At 41.0% G+C, this 19186-nt stretch overlaps 1 protein-coding gene across 1 annotated transcript; it reads left to right on the forward strand.

Annotated features, from left to right (window-relative positions):
• Positions 1-510: 510 nt before the first annotated feature.
• LOC135501759 (homeobox protein ceh-30-like) lies at positions 511-18196 on the forward strand. The gene is made up of 3 exons (XM_064794039.1): positions 511-1699; positions 10932-11133; positions 16369-18196. Exons 1-3 carry the CDS (start codon positions 1258-1260, stop codon positions 16646-16648), a joined length of 924 nt encoding a protein of 307 aa, XP_064650109.1. The 5' UTR covers positions 511-1257; the 3' UTR covers positions 16649-18196.
• Positions 18197-19186: the final 990 nt, after the last annotated feature.

A 19186-nucleotide genomic window follows, 5' to 3' on the forward strand; every position in this document is an offset into this window, starting at 1 on the left:
TTTTCCGTGGCTTGTTGACAAAACAGTTATTTCAACCTTAGAGTATTTAATATCATATTATATCGTGGGTGCTAAGCTGGGAATCAGCCAATCAGGAGGCGTGAATGTGTTTCGTGAAAAGAGATCGGCAACAATAGGAAATGCAGGCAGGATCATACCGTGACGTCACAATTCATTCAGTGTTATTAAATTAAGAATTTTAGTGCGAATTTGTTCAAAAAATATTATTAGAATTCAGAAAAAGTGACTGTTTTATCGAAATATTTGAATAACTAATCCAATTTGAGGTGTACTTTACTGGGAGACGTGTCGTCTGCTTTCCGTGTGACGTCACAAATCTCAATCGCGTTCCCTCCATTCACAACCGCGACTGTCCCCGGGGGTTTTTCATCATAATATAACAATAACAGGCCATGTCAAACAGATTGTGGGCGTGGTATACCCCGTGACAATTTGCATAAGACCAATTGCACCCGCTAATAGACGCGGCACATGTTTTTCACCCGATGATCGGACCAAGTGCCATCATTTGATTGTCGTCTGCTGAGAGTGTCGTCTGTTGCAGTTGAGGGACGCTGGTCTCAGGGATATGTTACATTAGAAAGTTACCTGGATTTAAAATCACGAAATCTAAGACAATATTCTTGGACAAAAAAGTGAAGAAGGGACAGTTGCGGTCCGGGACAGGTCAACACGTGGACTAAGACGCTGTCCAATGATAGGCGAAACTTATCAGCAACAACTATCAGATCTAGTCAACATTTATCAGTGGGATTTTATAAATTTTCTTCAGGAGTTGAGGAATGTTTAAATCGTCGACAGAAAGAGAGATTTCTGCAAAGTGAATACGGAGGACAGTCGCCATCAGGAATGATACGATAAGCAACTTCTAAAAAGTCTGTTGCAACTTGTCTTAACGTATTCCTGTCGGATTTAAACTTTGTTGACAAGCAGTCACTCGAGAAAACCATTAAGTCAAAGAGAGTCGAGGGCTTTGTCAAAACTTTGCAGACCAGAAGAGAGATTCTAAATAGAGAATATCAACCATGGATGACGTATCTTCTGAGTTAAGTTTCGAAAATTTGAGATAGTATTTTGAACAGGTCGATAAACACGATTTAAAGCCGTTTCAGTTGATAACTCTTAGAAGCAAGTCGTGGCAAGAGAATTTGTTCTGAATTTTGTATTTTCAAAAAGCCGAGAGATTTTGGAAATTACGCCAAAGAAAGCAATACCTGTCAGCCTGTACGCTTCGCAATGGAAAAACAAGACGAGAAACCAACTGAGGTCGACATCATAGAGAAAGAGGAATCTAAAGCTTGTTTAAGTGACACAGAGATCACAGTGACGGAGGAAGAGGAAGACAGAGAGGAAAGAGTACCACACACAGACAGACTCAAGGAGAGTTTAAGATTGAGTGCACCTTTTGAGAAAATGTTACCACTCACAGAAAAGACACCGTTAGCGCTCATACCGGAACGGAAATTGCCATCTGCATTTCTACCGACAAATAAAGTACCAAACTTTCATCACCCTAGGCCCTCCTTTATGATAAATGATATCCTAGGTGATCGGACTATGCCCTTTAAGAGGAGCAGATCGCCTGAGTCTGACTCTGACCATTCTCTGCCGCGATGTGACACACCAGATTCGCAACATGACTCGGACGCCACTGGGGACAACGATGACTTATGTAAAGGTAAGCCCTTTAAAACAACCTTCCCGGTATTTCGAATTATTTATTGATATACACAGTGCATTTACACTACAAAACCATGAGATATGATATGAGTTCAAAGGAATAATGTGAAAAGGGAACTATTAGATTGAAACCCTCCTTAGGAATGCCAACGAAAGTATTCCAGTATGCCTTAAACTCAGAATACATCAGTGCACTAATTGTTTTGGTACACTTGCTAAATATGCATTTTGAAATCCTTCGTCATAATTCCGATTTGAAGCTGTGTATATATGTATATATGTATATTCGATAAACAGCAACCTTCCGTTTGTAGTGCTAGATGGTGGACCGTGTTTTCTGTATGCATGTTTTTTGCAGGAAATTGCAATCTTCCCAATGAAGTCTTCGACGGACTCATTATTATGTTGATCTTGTTCTAATTTCATGATAATCGATCAACGTAATGTAGTCACCCTTGTCATTCCCATCACCTCATGTCCTTACGACTGGGCAATGTAATTACCCACTCGCGACGACTCAAATGCCAATCTTCATCATCATAATTCGCATCGGGCAAACTTCATCAATATTCTGGTCATAGTCTTGAGTCAGATCATTGCCTCTGGATTGGGGCTACTGGTCGATAAGTACATCGATGCTGAGTCAACCAAAAGTGATGCTCCCTTTGATTGCCAAGAAATGTTAATAAACAACTCGCCTTTCATAGATTTTGGTGCATATATCTGTCTTCCTGTGAATTTATCTTTCTAAATGCTATCTAAATGCTTGGCCTCCTCCCAAGCTTTGACAGATATTTTTACTTGACCATTTTTTCGAAGTTGGTGATGAGGTAGAGCATTTCGATGTAGGATACAAATCTTATTCCACTAGACTTTAGCAAATGTCCTTTTGTGGACTAAAACGCCATGATTCGGCGATGGCTTGCATTCATTCCCCTTACACTCAAGCTGCAGAGCCAGTAGCTACCACAACTGAAACGCAGACAGCATGGGAAATCGCATATCATTTTGTCCTCATCATCATGAAGTTTTAAAAAAGTGTCCCTATAGATTAGAGTTTGGACATCCTCGAATAGCAGGCTTTTAGATACGAATCCCTCTCGTATTTTTGCAAACGACATATGAGACTGGAGTGAAAACGCTCTGAATTTCAGGAAGGGGTGGGTAAGAATGATAACTCGTGATGGCGAGTGGTAATAAATATGCTCTCCACCGATCTGTTAAGGCCAGTAATACACATCAATTCACTTAACAGATTAAACGCCTCGCCAACTATAAATCTATATCTTTCCGACAACACCCAAAATGTTAATGTTCTCAGTTCGTGTCAGAAGTACTATCGACAGCTAACTTGTGCACTTTCTAGCTAAATGCGACAAACATCTCAATGGGATTAGATGTGACAATTATGACATGGAATTCAATTTTTGGATATTCTTTGTCGTTAGTAACGATAATCTCTTCAGTTTATTCATCAACATTTAACGAACATGACACCTTTAGATGGACAGTAATTTGTATTAATTATGGTATTGGTCAAAGCAGGATTATATATGTGCTCTAGAGTCATAAGGTTCTTGCCCATCCCATTGAAAATGGTAATCGCACCAATTTTATTGCCACTGTCGCTATCTCTTGCACAAATTGTAGCGTTTATCAACTTCGAACAGCAACTTGGGAATAAAATTCACGAATCATATTTTACAACTTTCTACACCAGTTTGGTTACAGTTGCTAATTAAATCTGTGCATGATGTTTAGGTGTTTATTGCTTTATGATGAAATCATCTCCCTTTTATGAAATCATCTCCCTTTTATCAAAGGTAATAATATCACAGTTGACGTTATCATCTCCCTTTTGAAAAATCACATGCGGCTTGTTGATCACACTTAGCACAGTCGAGTTGAGGAAGAACGCCAATTTCATGAATTTAAAGAAGGCTGTTGCAGCAGGTAATATATCGGGGGAAGGGGGGTATGGATTATTCTCTAATCTATACTTGAAATCAGAGATTTTTGAAATCATTAATACATCAAATGGAAAAAAAGATAACAGACTACAATGCGCTGGGCTATTAAGAAAACGTTCTGAATGATATATCCGAATCTGATTTCATCACATGTTTATGACAGAAATTATGTAGGATGTCACCAGCTTGATAAGATGCCTTTACATTTCCAAACAAAAGCTATTGTTTCGCGCAGCTAAACGTGTGGGGCGTCCCAAGAACTCTTTAAAAGCTAAGTATTCATTTACGCATCTCCAGGCCTCTGCACAAGATGTTACACGAAGTCTTTATTCATTCTAACGCTTTAAAATGTCTTTTTCTTTCGTCTTTCAACAAAACAAATCACAGATGGGACATGCTTGTTTTCAAATTGTGATGCACAGTGAGGCAGGCTGTTTCCTTACCCTATTGTAATAGTTTAGAGAATATGGCACATTACTCGATGATTTAAACAAAGGTTTTGCTGAGAAATTATCTTCTTTTTTATAAGCATTGTAGTTTTGTCTCACTGCGACCAGCAGTTGTTGGGAAATGACAAAGATGCGCCCCTAAATGCGATTTTGATTTATGAAGCTTATATCGCTGCAACAGTTCCCAGCGAAACCGACATTCCGTGGGCGGAAAGTTCAAAATGTTTCCGACAACGGAAACCAAGTTAGTAATGAATGGCTTTTTTATGGCATCCCTTTCATACCATAGCATATGGGAGCATCCAATGGTCAGTTTTCTGCCGAAAAAACCATGGTCCAACACACCCCGACTCGCTTGAAACTTTTTACACATAACGCTACTCATCTCAAATTTCGCTCGAGATATTATCTTGAATGCTCGAAATATTATCTCGATCACTGGAGATAATATCTCGATCGCTCGAGATAAATAACTCGGGCGATCGAGATATTGGGCGATATGAATAAAGACTAGCAAATGCTTTTATTTAAGATTCTATGTACATTTACACAAGGCCTTTCTGTAGAAAACTGAAGTAAAAGCATTTGCTAGTCTTTATTCATATCACCCAGTATCTCGGGTGATCGAGTTATCTATCTGGAGCGATCGAGAGAAAAAAATCATGTGATGTCCTTCCCCAGCCACCGTAGGTTCGACTTAATAATTGCATAGCCAATAAATTTGTTATGCCCACTATATCAACTTGTGACCTCGACCCCGCCTAATCACACGTATCTATCTATCTGTTGTCAACATGGGATGGCACCCTCTGCCCATGTAGGCCATTGTCAAGTCTCGTCACCGCATTGTCCAAGGCCACATAATGGTGTTATTCTTGGCGTGTTGCAAATATGATGAACTACGCGACAAGGATAGCTATCTTGATTTATATTGGCTGCTTTTTACAATTTGATGAAGACCTTTTCGCTGCCTTTTAACCGACGAACTGGTGGGATTCGCTTTTTTGGGGCTGGGTTTCCAGTCTACTGACAACACCATTTTGAGCAAAGAATGATTCTTGATGAGTATGAAGGCATTGTAGAGCGACGCAGATGTAAAGGAACATAGGAATGAACACCATAATCCCCAACTCGAAATTATAAATTTTCTCTTCGGTTTGTTCAATCTTGCCAGTTGACGAATGTGCATTGTCGAAATGGACTAAGGAAAGGGGGCAGTTATCATCAGTAGCGCATCCACATGACCATGAGCTGTATCAGGAGTTGCCATGCGTTCGCTCGCTTGCCAACCTCCACCGCCGCTCGTATCTAATGATGCTAATTTATTCCGTATCAAACAGAAGGGCGGACCTATCATATTGATTGAGAAGCTTGGTATATAAGCTGACTACTTGAGCTAGCTCCTGCCCTTGGGTCAAGCGTCTGTCACTTTATGTGTTTGTCATATTCACACTAGTAATTAAAGGTTTATCTTCTGAGCATAAGGGTTGTCAGAAAGGAAGGAACAGTCGATGTAATCCGAATTACAATGAATATGGATATCATTTCAATTGTCAGTAGGTCGTTTCTGCACTGAGTAGTAGAAGTCGAGGTGTCGAAGCCCTGCACAATAATCAAGTGCATCTAGCATATCTGAATTTGGATGGTTGAGATTGGCGATTTCCTTCTGGGAATTTTGTATCCACAGAATGTCATTACTGGGGGAGACACTGGGGGGGGATACGTCATGTTATTGTTTTCCTTTATGACGTAAGTAAATGTAACCATGCCACGATTGACTTGGCTCAGGAATATCAAATTTCTTACCAGGTTCACCGACTATTGTTGAAGAACACACCCAAGTAAAGGTATTGATCAACAAAACAGTTACTCGAGGACTGAAGATAATCTAATTTGTCCACAATTAAAATCAAAGGGGTGCCATGTTTCGTGTTTAAAGGAGGATTTCATCCGGATATGAATTAATTAATAATTGAATACGGGGCGATCAGTTCCATTATCCTAGAAATCAGTTCGAAAGGACAGAAAATGAAGTTGCTATACGATTGTCTGGATTTCTATGATTGTAACATTTCCGGTCAAAATTAGCAATTTTCGCAGCATGATAGGCGGAATAATAGAGGAATAACTGAGAGATGAACTAACTTTTTTAGAGTATTAACACTGGAGAACTTCCGGCCTCCGATTGGTTCACTGCAGCAAAGTATGGATTAAGATTTAGTTCAAGACAGATATGACAACGAGCATGATCGCCAGGAGCCATGCTTTGACCAACTTTGATGATATTTTGTTGACATAGTGACAATTGTGCTGCTGCTTTAGAATCATCAAATGTCATCTCCGTGACATTCTCTGTTAATTCATCCGCGGGAAGATCGCGACACAATAACATAAACGGTAAGATTAACGCACAGAGTAGCCGCATCAAAAGCATTTACCTGTGAAAAGCCACAGATAAGGCCTGGCTTTTTCCCAAAACCGACACCTGTCTTCAAAGGCGGCAAGAAGCGACCAAATGGACTTAAACACCCATTTGTAAATACGCAATGGCGAATTAAGCGCGGCCATCTCAAGTTTTGGCCTCCGGCGCAATCATAACTTCAAACCATGATTCCTTAGAATTTATTTATTCCTTAGAAATTATTAAAGTACCATAATGTTAGAGAGGCATACCGCAAAGTCATAATCCCCTGGTTTGATTCTTGAGACGGGCCAGACGTTTTCACGGTGGATAATGGCCGGTATCGCACTATGGGACGGGTCCTCGGGCCATTGCTCTTGAACATTGCGTTACCATCCTGTCAAGGAATGAACCGCTTTCTCCCGAGACTCCAAGAGTAAATACAGGTGTATGAGAGGGATTCCCGCCTAAGAAGAGCTCTTAGAATCCAAGTCATTCGCAACACGATTTATGAAATGGTTACGAAGAGAGTGAATGTTGCCAAATCGGTTTCGTGTGGGCAAATATTTATTTTCTGTAATTCTTTACTGTGTACGATGAAAATTCCGAAGATTATTAAAAATAAAACAACTATTCTTTTCCACGTTGAGTAACGACATTTTGAAGAAAAACTTTTATCGTGCTAAATTGTCAATTGATATCTCATGGGTGGTCTTGTTAATGGGGTTTTAAGATGCTGAATTGTTGGTTTCTAAGTGGGCATAATCTTGGGGAAACCTCAATTGAATGGTCGTACAACGAGAAGGATGCTGGGCGGATAAATTATTATTCCAGTGGATGTCTTCAGCGTTAACTCCAACGTCAGTTTCTCGTTAACTTTACGTCGGGCTTTACCTACCTATACGGCATCCTCTCACACATACTCGACCCTTCGATTGCTTCTGTTTCCATTAAAGGTTCAGTATAAGGGGCTAGGTGTCGAGTGAAATGGCCTAAAATGTCGGGATGATCCACCACCGTGACTTGGCGACACTACTAGTAACCTCGACAAACAATTCAAGAATCGGAGAAAGTATAATCCCATGATTCTACCAACAGGGCTTGCTAAACCAGCCTTGGTAGTTCTAAAGGTACCGCGTAACAGCGTATTCTGACTTGTATTTTGCCGGGCTACCGTTGCTAACATCCATATGGTCATCGATGATTTCAACCGTGTAGCGTCAAAGCTTTAATGATAAACACATTAAATCGCTATTTGAAGGAAGACACCAACAATATATATCGTATTTTGTCAAGCTGCGATGCCTTTAAACAGCCGTTCAAGTCCCAACAAGGAAAGGCAATAAGGATTCGCCCAAGTGGTTTGTCATGTTTAAAGGCCTTCGTTTACCAAAGAAACCGCTCACACGGTGGTTGAGCACAGAGAAATTCTCTTCGACGCCTTTACCCATGGGAGTCCAAGCGCAAGAACATCGTATGCGCGAAAGTACGAAATCATCTGTCAAAATAGGTACACTTTGTTGAGCCAATTTTCCCTGCCATTTCGTCCATAACTTTCTGCCAGATAAAATCATATTTGAGTGACTACACGCTCTGAATGCGCATATAATGACACAAGATTCAACTTCGATTTTTTTTTCAAAGATTTGACAGTATTTTCCACGGTTGCTGAACACGTTTGCAAAAGCCAACAGTAATTTCACGGTGGTGGTTTTCAATCAATGCATAAATGTATCTTTAGTTAACTCAAATTTAATGGCACTATTTAAAATTTCGAGAACGATATCAGACACAGACCCATGGCAGAAGTTTAATCAAACAATCATTGATATGTACAATTTATAGAGATGAAAGAAATTCGTGAATTTCGATTGTCATCCGATTTATGTTGGTCAACTTAGACGACCCGGAGAACAGAGAAACACAAATTTCTCCCAATAATCTGATTCGATCACGAAATACTCTCCAGTAAATGCATGCGTTGTGCTAGGTGACACTAAAAAGATAATACTCTAACGATTATTTTGTGAGTTGTTGAAAATTAGAAGAGTGGTACATGTATTTGCGTCTTGTGTCTCATAAAAATTCGGAAAAAACGTCCAATACTTTCCGAAAAAAAGGTTTACAGGAAAAGAACAAACCATAGACTGAATAATCCGCCTGGTCCTTCAGGTATGAGGTACCGATCTGGGATATGCATCATGAAGTCACTTCGGACACTTCATGCACCCTTATTAGATAAATCATTCAGGGTTTTATTATAGTTAGCTCAGGAGTTTGGCAATAAAATTCGCCCGATCCAAAACTGTAAACATCAAGAGCCCAAGCAGGTGTTTTGATTATTTTCCCCGAAGCTCTGGTTTTAATTGTACTCAATAATATATTGTCTATCTGATAACAAATATTGCAACAAGAGTTTTAATAGATTTATTGTAATCGAATAATGAATTTCATAGATGATAGATAAAACTATTTCAATAACTTTGTCTCCAGAACCGATTATAGGTCTTACTTATCATTTGGAGTACCTGAACCCTATAATGGCAAACAGACTGGCAATGGACCCCTGAAAATCCGGCAATGCTCCACGCGAATCTTAAACTGACATCGTCAAATTTACATCCATTATACCCTAAAGAGATTTTAATTCGTCACGATCGGGCTTTTGTACATGCAGACAACATTAATGATGAATTATCTTAAACAAAAACGTGTGATGCACACAGCATCAAGGGTACAACAGGACATACGCTGTCCTTAGAAATCTCAGCATTGATTAATGCTCAAAAGCTTACGATCTCCCATTGGGAAAATTTAATTGCGCTTAATAGAAATTTATGCGCAGCGTCCACGACGTGACACCGGACGATTTCCTCACATGTATAAAATTTTAATTTAAAACTCACGTCATTTATAATACGCAAAGGTTTTGCAAATATCAATTGTGTAAAACAAACGCATTTCAAAACGGGAAATTCTGCGGCGTGCGCCCAGTGGGAGAAAAATGCAAATTTCAATGGCGGAACCGGAAGTGCTCTGAAGTGTCCCTAATATGGTTAGTCTGCGCACTAATGGTAGCCGGATGTTCCATTCAGTGGTAATGGGGACCAAGTGAGGTATCAATGATTTTGATCAATGGACCCTGCCTCCGTATCCTTATTATGTATTCAATTAACGACTGTTCGCTTTATCTCATCGATTGTATCACCGTGGATGAGGGCACACTGTGGAAATCTTGAATTTCAAGCCGTACTCGCTTAGTCGTATGAAATCATGTTTTTTATCAATGCGCTCTGGGTCTTTTTAGTAAGCGGCCGTGAAATTTGATATCTGCACTCAATTAAAATACACCTGAATTGTCCTGTAAGAAAACGACATACAACACAGTGTTGAGTTTGATTCGTGTAAAGTGTCAAATCATCACTTGATGAATGAAAACCTGAGATCGTGAAACAACAGGCAAATTCGTCCTATCAGTACCATCCTCTGTTACGACTCATCAAAAGAGACTTGGTTAGGGGTTTTGCCAGAGGATTTTTGGCCATATCCAGAGGTTCCAACTCAGGAATCCCCTTAACCATCCGCTTTTTTAATTGCTCTCTCATTGCCATCACACCCGAAGATAGCAAGACGTTTCCCAACACATATCAACACTGATCAGTCTCAATCCCCGGGCTGAAATAAGCTTTTCAATTACCCAAGTACCACAGAGCTATCCGAAGCGTCAGAGCAGAAACTCACAAGCACCTCGGACACTCGGACCACTTTCACGGTACACGGTCACTTATCATTTGGAGCTCGATTGGGAGACAGAAGGCCGGGAGAAGGTGCGATACCGGTGTTAGAAAATGAAAGGAGAGGGCCTCTTCAGACAACAGCATCGGAACTCTTCACACGAGGCTCCGGGCTATTGACTGATCTCTCAGCGTTGCTATGCGAGGCGTAAGAATCTCTTCTCGTTCACAGGAATAATGAAGATGATAGGATCAATGCAATGAGCCTCCTCTTTCTTGTAAGATTTTGAAACTTGACGAAGTACGTCTTTGCGACGAATCGGGATTCAGTTGCAGATGGTGACAGATTTATGTTGATATGTGTTGGGGAAACACTCGTCTGCCCTTATCCGAGACGATGGCTACAAACTGAAGACCATGAGTTTCCTTGAGGAAGAGAAATTCCACTCGGAACTACTGGTACTTAGATACATAATCCATTCACTATTACATTCCTGCTCTTTTTGATGGCGAAAACCTATCAGGCAAGCTTTATTTCTTTGCAGACTCAGTAAATCAATGACAAGGACATCAATAAAGATGGAAAGCATGAGAGAACAGTCAAATTTCAATGTTGAACGGCGCAAATCCAATATGAACCTCCACTGATTCATCTACCTCTCTTTCCCTCTTATAGATGGTGATAACTTATCTGGCCCCAATTCAATGAAGGCAAAGAAACCACGAAAGGCACGGACGGCATTCACGGACCACCAGCTAAATAGTTTAGAGAGGAGTTTTGAGCGTCAGAAATATCTGAGCGTCCAAGACCGGATGGAACTGGCTGCACAACTCAACCTGACAGACACACAAGTGAAGACGTGGTACCAAAACAGAAGGTAAGACAGCACTGTTGACACATTTTTTTGATGACGTCACTCTGAGAAGATCCACCCACGTCCGAAGTTTTCGAACCGAACGTGACTCTTACATTTGCGGGACTCCGATCGGCAATGCGACGGTTCCTTACGTTAACTTGTGACGGAGCAAAACAGTGCACATGAAGAGTTAAAACATATGACTGAATCTGTTTTTGTCCGCTCCTACTAGTGTCCATTATTGTAATCGGACAATATTTTGCTAGAAAATAGCAGCTGGAAAAAACTGCTGATGAACATTTAAAATCGTTTTATTTCTATTCAAAGTCATTTTGCACGCTACTTCACTATTTTGTTTCCTGTGGAGCACAAACACAGTTGAATGTGCGATGGAAACTTTGCTTTTGTCATGGCTTGGACCGCCACGAGCAGACTATCAAAACGGTTTTAGATTGAAATCAACACGCGCTCTCGGCAAAACTCGTCCATTGCATCGTAAACGTCATCTCTCGTGAACTAATTGTAACAGTTGTATCCCGCACAAAAGAGTTCAGCGGGATCTCATTGGTTGACAGATGTGAGCGTGCGTCTTAGGCCCGCGGAGCTGCTGTCTCCCGCTGTCCGACTGATTCACTAGCCGCACTTTGACATCCATACCTTACTATTTTCGTCTTGTTTTCTATTGTTGCCTCCTTATCTCGTCTGCTGTTGGCTAATTTGAAGACATTCAAATTTGCACCCAGTCATTTTATGAATGATTTTGGACTTGTGTTTCATGGGGCTAGGTAATCACCGATCTATTAGGGCTGATATAACCCCAGGCAGCTACTGATCGGAGGATAAGGGCAAAATTCGACAAATGGTACTTCTCCTTCAAAGTTAAAGGCTGCTTCAAATTTAAGATGGCGAGATAAACCTGAGGTGATTCAAACACAGGACTGGCAAATGTCCTCATCTTCAAAAGTTGGTGGAGAGTCTTGAGTGGACCCAAGACACTGGGGAAGTTTTGACCATAAGAGCTAAGTAAATGGTACATTTGTGTCATCAACGTTTTAAATACGCACTTAAGGGATGATTATAACGCTGCGACTCTGAAAGCCGAGCGATTTCTCAATAATTATTGTCAAGCCACTGAATTAGGTAAAAATATTAAGAATATTTAAATCTCGTGCACATGCTGAACTGCGAATGAACTATTTTTGAAGCGGCGCAAAAATGGTAATAGAAGTTTTTTGTAATCTGCACGCCGTGTTGCTAACTCCCAATCCCGTCATCCTTTTTCAGCACTGTTTATAAACAAACTGCTGAAATGGTGCCAATGATAATCGTTCCAAATGCTTATCGTTATCATTGGAAACTCCTACAAGAAATGGTTGCGCTCATTTCTACCTCACCTCCAAGCGATAATGTAACCGTCAACCAGCTATCGAATACAAATTGCATTATATTGTCGATCATAGATTAATCTAAACTAATGCAACTGCTTTTAATTATTTAATTGACTATTTGTGATGGCAGCCGTAAGGTTGGATGCCCTTGATGGGTTTTGAGTGATAGAATGCGGCCATCTTTGATGACGTGATTTGATAATTGCGTGATAACTTGCAGAGGTGTGATGGATGAAATTTAGGAGTTGGAGATTTTAAAAAATGGAAAGATTGCCTTGTCATAAGGGGGTGCTGGAAGGGATACCGGCATTTTTCTGTATACTTCAACAACAACGGGACACGTAACTATGTTACTGAGATTACTCGAAAACGCGTGAGAAAGATTTCGGAGAAGAAGCTGAATATCCAGGGCTGATTTTCGGACATTCTGTTTCCGTTTCTAATTTAAATTTCCGCCCACTATGGGCCAAAGAGTTAAAACAAACCGTCACGAGATGGGTCATTATAAGACATAGATAATGCACGACTTGCATGTGATCGTCAATTCACCGTAATTGGCATCGAACGAAACTTTTGCTCGCGGATGTCAAAACTGAATAGCTGATTGGTGAACAAGCGCAACTGCTGATGACTAGGCCTTGTTAATAATAGATGCTACTACGGAGAAAGACGGCAAATAACTATTAATTCTTCTGAAAGCTTCCGTGACAGGCTTCAGCATCTTTACGTTCTGCTGCGAGGCCGGCATGTCCACTTAATTCTTCATTTAGGCGTCTTTGTCCGTCGTTTCCACGGCTGGTTTTATTTATTTAATATTCGAGCGGCAATATGGCACCTTCAGCTTCTTTGGGGTGCTTCACACCAAATGATTGTCTGTGCACAAATTCTTTTTTGCACAAATTCATCATCAGCTTATCTGAGTTGCTTGTGGCGAGTAATTCTTATTGTACAAATTCGATAGAGCTGTTACACATAATGTTCTCTATTACGCCTATACTACGGAGGACGTGGAGATGTCAGGAAATTTCGGTTAGTCGAGAATGCGGTTTGATAGTTGCCAATCTGGTGAACCAATCAACCCGAATAAAAAAAGAAAGAAAAGAAGAAAGAAAGAAAAAACACCCGGCCATGAGTCAGATATTAATCAACGTGAGGGAAAAAAATCATCTCCATAATTAGACCCTGGTTGGACTGCTCAACAAGATGACCGGGCTAAACGATAAAAATATTCACATTATTGGCCATCACGAAGAACAGTCAAGGGAACGCTTTGGGACTTCATGAAAATGGCAAACGATTCTCAAATGAAAACACCATTATTTTGTTAGATGTAATCTCTCGGGCCGTGGTTTTGACAGCACTGCCTCTCACGAACCAGCTGGTCTCGCCCCAGTTACACGGTCAGCTGTTACAGACGTGCTTCAACCGCAATCCTCCCCCGATTGGAGACGCTTGGCGCATTGTCTTCTAACTGCCGCATTATCTCCAGTAAACTGTAAAAAATACACTAATTTCGCAACACATCTCAAACAAATTTGCAACAAATTTACAAGATTCGATTCCGCGTCACGTGGAGAGTTTTATACGGCGGTCCCCCGTTTGCTGTAACTTTACCATGGGTACCATAAGTAAACTCTCACGAGTGGGGCCATTGTCGCAATATTTGTTTTGGTCCCATTTCAAGTGGATAAGGATCTCCTCTGGTTTTCATAGGGACACGCTCGCGTGTGGAGTGACATTTGGTATCACTGAGCAGTCTTAAACGGCCCATTCTTTTAGGTTCGAGTACATGTGTTGGCATAATTCGCTACCCCGTAAAAAAATTGCCATAGTTGGGATAAGCGCTGAGCGGGGTTTCTAATGCGTAGCGCGGTGCGCACCTCGCCTTTTTACAAGGACCTTTGACTCGGCTACCATTTGTCATGGGCGTTCTGAGGGTGTGTTATGGTTAGTTCGAGTTCTGTTCAAATATTAGCGCTTTCTCTTCACGAGTGCGTATCGCTTTGTGATAATTGTTACACGATATCGTTGATGATGAGCTCTTGGTGAGGCTGGATTTTGATTGTCTGCAATTCTTTTTAGTTCTTTTTAATTCTAGTTAGCGATTGATTGGATTCTTTGCAAATAAGTAAAAAAATGTGTGCGGTATTACAAAGCAACAAAGTAATTAGTTAAACTGCCTCGTCTAATGCTCTAATATCATAACCGAGGCTTTTGGAACAGAATCCCTCTGATGTCATTAAGAAATTGGTGAATCTGCACCAAGTACACACTTGAATGATCGAGAAGTTGTGTCTTGATTTTTATTCAATCGGCGGGACGGTCTTTCCAATATCTGACTTTGGTTTATAATGTCATGGTGTTTCGACTTTCAAGAGGCAATGCGGCGCTTGTCTCTGACTCGTTCATTACTCTCCTTCCAAAAGATTTTTAGCTACGATTTGAGTTTTGGTCATTGTAGTGTCTTAGGTGTACTGCACTTCCCATACTGACATGCAATTGCTGACATGACATGCGAGATCAGTGAGAGTAGATTAATCGACAAGGTTTTTTCACCAACCCAACACGAACTATCATTTACATGATTTAAACTTAAGACATTGTCGCCAACCGAACACGCATAGCACATTCATTAAAAGGTTACAACACGTGGCCGGAATTATTCTCTTGTCAAAAATTAATTTCTTGGGCAAGGATAATGAGCGATCGCACGATAGGCTAATTGAGGACTTGAGCGGGGATGATGGGCTGGACCATCTGGCGATGGGACGACTTCAGCCGGGAAGCAGTGCGGTACGGTCATTAAAGGAAAAGCGGCGTTTGTTTTATCGGAAATTTCGCATTTGGTCCTCATAAGACAGTCTTTCGTTGGCACTGGTATATAGTCAACAAGTGCAGTGGCCAAATAAGACAGGATTTTCCCGTGAATTCCCAGAAAGAACCACGATTAGCCGATAATTTACCGAAAATTATGGGCATAAGATTTTGGGTGGGGTGTTTGGACGCGAGACTGTACTAGACTGAACCTCATCCATGGCTGTGACTTCTTGATGTGATGATGTCTCATTCTTAACACGTGATAATGTGAAAAATACGGAATCCCAAAACCTTGCCATCACAGCGTACTTTCCCTCGAATTGTTGATGTTATGCGATTAAGCTCGAATGACGCACCAGTTAACAGGCGTGGCGGTAATGATACCATTTCTGTCCCTAACTGGGATGATCATAAATGGCAAGGGATGTAACGAGAGATGCCCGATGCTTAGGTCCAGTGGCTGGCAATAGATATGGGCGGTGTTATCCTTTTACGTGTTTCAGTTGCCAAACATCCAGGGGTAATCCCATGGGCTTGGACGAAAGAAAGTTCAACGATCACTTTCGGTTACTAATGACGATGTCACTCTGATGTTATGCATTTTTTGATAATGGACCGGTATGGCAAGCAGGTTTCTTATAAAGACTGAAGCTGTCGCGCTAATAATCATGGGGGCTCGAATAACACAGCTAATAGGCGTGGCGCTGATGATACAGTTTAAATCATTTGTCGGAGTGATTAAGCGAAGGGGTTGCAATGAGATATGACTGATACCACAGCCGAATGGGCGCACATTAGACGCGGGCGGGGTTCTTGCCCATCGAGTCCGTTAATGGCGCATAATCAACGCAGATGAAGATTTTAAAGGATGGATCACGAGTCTGGCTGTGGTGCAAAGGCATTGGTCATGCTTTATTTATCTTTCATTCACACTACAAATTTTTCATCTCCTTGATACAGGTCACCTTTGACAAGGAATACACATACAGGGCTAAAGTCTGCAATCGTCATCAGCATGTTTCTAAACAAACACAACCTTCTATCTTTTCAGGACCAAATGGAAACGCCAGACAGCAGTTGGCCTAGAACTTCTCGCCGAAGCAGGGAACTTTGCCGCTGTTCAACGCATGCTCCAAACGAACCCTTACTGGGCGTACCATCCCCACGCGAGCACGATCCTCTCAAACATGGAGATGTACTACAGAACTGCGCAGTCGGTCCACGCGCCGAGGCAGATTCTACCCCGGATGTTCCTGCCTGGATTACAAACGCCCACGTCGATTGGCCAGTTGCCGACACCGCCGCAGCTTTACGGTGATCCTCGAAGTTAATCACGTGATTCGCAAAGTCAGTCACATGAGATAACAATGGTGCAGATGAACTAGTCTTGTGACGTCATAGTCACATCGTAAACAATATATATTCGGGATGAGGAGTGCCTCAAAAGACAATTATTGTGATTTTAGATCACAAAAGGACAAGATTCTAAATCGCATATTATGACATAGACAATACTTGTACATTTCTATGCCTTTACTCTTCATTGGCAAAGCCGTATACTGTGACCTGTGGTCATATGACCTGTGGTCATGTGACCACGAAACATATTCATCTGCATTAAGATCATCGCAAATGTTATTGCCAATTAGTAAGCTCTGGGTAGATTTCCACTGATGCGATTGCGACAACGCATGCGACGGTTCTTTGTTATTTAATGCCAGACTGCACTCAAACAATGCAAAAATCGCATGCGTTGTAAAATGAATGCAGAACGCGTCATCGCTTCAACTTGCATTCAGTTAAAACCTGCCCTTACTCCTCATGATTACACGCACTAACGGATTCATGACAAGAAGTTGTTTTTCCGGCCTCAGGAAATCGACCAGGCCCTAGGCCTAGAGGGGTTAACAGTAGAAGTGGCTCTGACATCTTTGTCAAAGATCAAGCAATATATAATACGCCAACGTGTTTTTCTTCAAAAACCAATGTTATTTAATGCATTTATTTATGAAGCTTCAACCGACTCACCGCTATCAAAAACGTCCGAATATGACATTGGTTGACCTCTAAAAATACAGCTACTTTTTGTATGACCTCTGAGCTCGACCTCTATATTAGCGGGCGTTCTTGAGATGCGGCCATTAATGCATTTAACTGACGAAAAAGACTCTTCTTAAAGAAATATTGTAAATAATGTACATAAATGTATGTGGAGATCGTTGTTTATATCGGTAAAATGTAATATGGCATGCGTTAGCTTTAGACTGGAGATTCGAGTGTACTGAGGAACTCTTTATTTTCGCAAGTCTAGTATTTTACAACCGTGGTTCAGTCACGAAGGGGCTCGACAATGTTTAACTTCCTTAAATTCCTTGCATCAGCGCATTTTGACTGCTTCTGCTTTGACTATGGTCCCAAAGTGACCTCTCTTCAATAGTTTAAATTCTGGACCAGGAGGGTGGGAGTCCTCCAGTATTTTATCTTGCCTTTGTGGTATATTTATTAGACTAGGGAAATGCCGATGTGAATTTGAGATGACGGGTCGTGAAAGGTCGGTAAATCTCTAGGGACGAGTCGGCCATTTTCGACCGCACTTGGAATTTTAATAAGGCAAATATTAGTGCATTCTTTGTTTTGAAATGCTGATTATCTACATTTGCATAAACTGACGCTTGAGAGGATGTTATGATGCTAAACATAAGTGACTCTTTCTGTTTTATATCACCCTCTTGCCATCTTACTGAACCCCGTGACCGTGCCTCTCTTTCGAGCGTTCATTACATGACCCCATGATATTTCATTCTTGCCAAACTGAAGCACATAATATACATTATATCATAAGATGAATAATGAATAAAGAATTTGTTTTTATAAGTGAACACTGCCTTGTTGTTTCACTGATGTTTTCCACTTTTCATCATGTTTATTCTTGTATTGAAACTGATCAGGAGTAGCGTCAGCCACTAGAAAGTCAACCACGGTGATGCGATAAGACCGAAACAGAGGAAATTTTAGAGGAGAGAAAAAGGTGGACAACAAAAGCATGAAAAGTACTTCCTTTAGGATTCATCATCTACAAAGTTCAAATTCCAGACTTTCCCCCATCAGATCATTATAGAGTTAACATGGTGACTGATTGCATTCGCCAACAGCAGATTGCTATATTGGAGTTGATGATAAGAAGCTATTTGGCCATTCATTCAGCCGTACAACTGATTTATAGCAATGCCTTGATCGTATTAGCAAGAAAGCCAGTTGGGTTACCACTGTATAAATCTTATAAGCCAAAGCTAATGTAATGCTAGCGGACTAGAATTGCTAGTTTTGCTCAATTGACAAATGGACCTTCTTAATGGTGTTGTTTCTTTCGCTAGCATTTTATCAAAAGGCCCATTTCCGAACAGATTAGAGCAAGCAAGATCTAATTTGTTGCTAATGTCGTCCTGTTAGCGTCCTTTCTGTGTTTGTCACGCGCTGCCGCTCATTCCTTCTGCGTCCCGTCGAAAGCTTGGATGAAAGCGCCGCAAAGCACGTACCCGCAATCACAAAATGTGAAAATCATCCCTTTCTTTATCCAATAAAACTCATATTCATTCCCCGATGGTATAAGCATAATATAATTGTCTCATGAAAGAGGTAAACCCTCTTAATTTATTATTTTCTCATCACTGCGCTCCCAGGGCGGCTATTAGATTTGTTGGCGGCGTACGAGGGTGGTTGAGAAATCCCTCTAGATTCCTAATGACTCCACGGAGCATTGAATGAAGCCGTGCTAAGTGCCACAGTAATGCTTGCTAACAGGCTAACGACACCTAAACGCATTAACTAACAGACTCAGCTAAAGATAAAACCATTTACAAGATGGGCGA

The sequence above is a fragment of the Lineus longissimus genome, chromosome 17 (genome assembly GCF_910592395.1).
Source record: "Lineus longissimus chromosome 17, tnLinLong1.2, whole genome shotgun sequence".
Lineage (NCBI taxonomy): Eukaryota > Metazoa > Nemertea > Pilidiophora > Heteronemertea > Lineidae > Lineus > Lineus longissimus.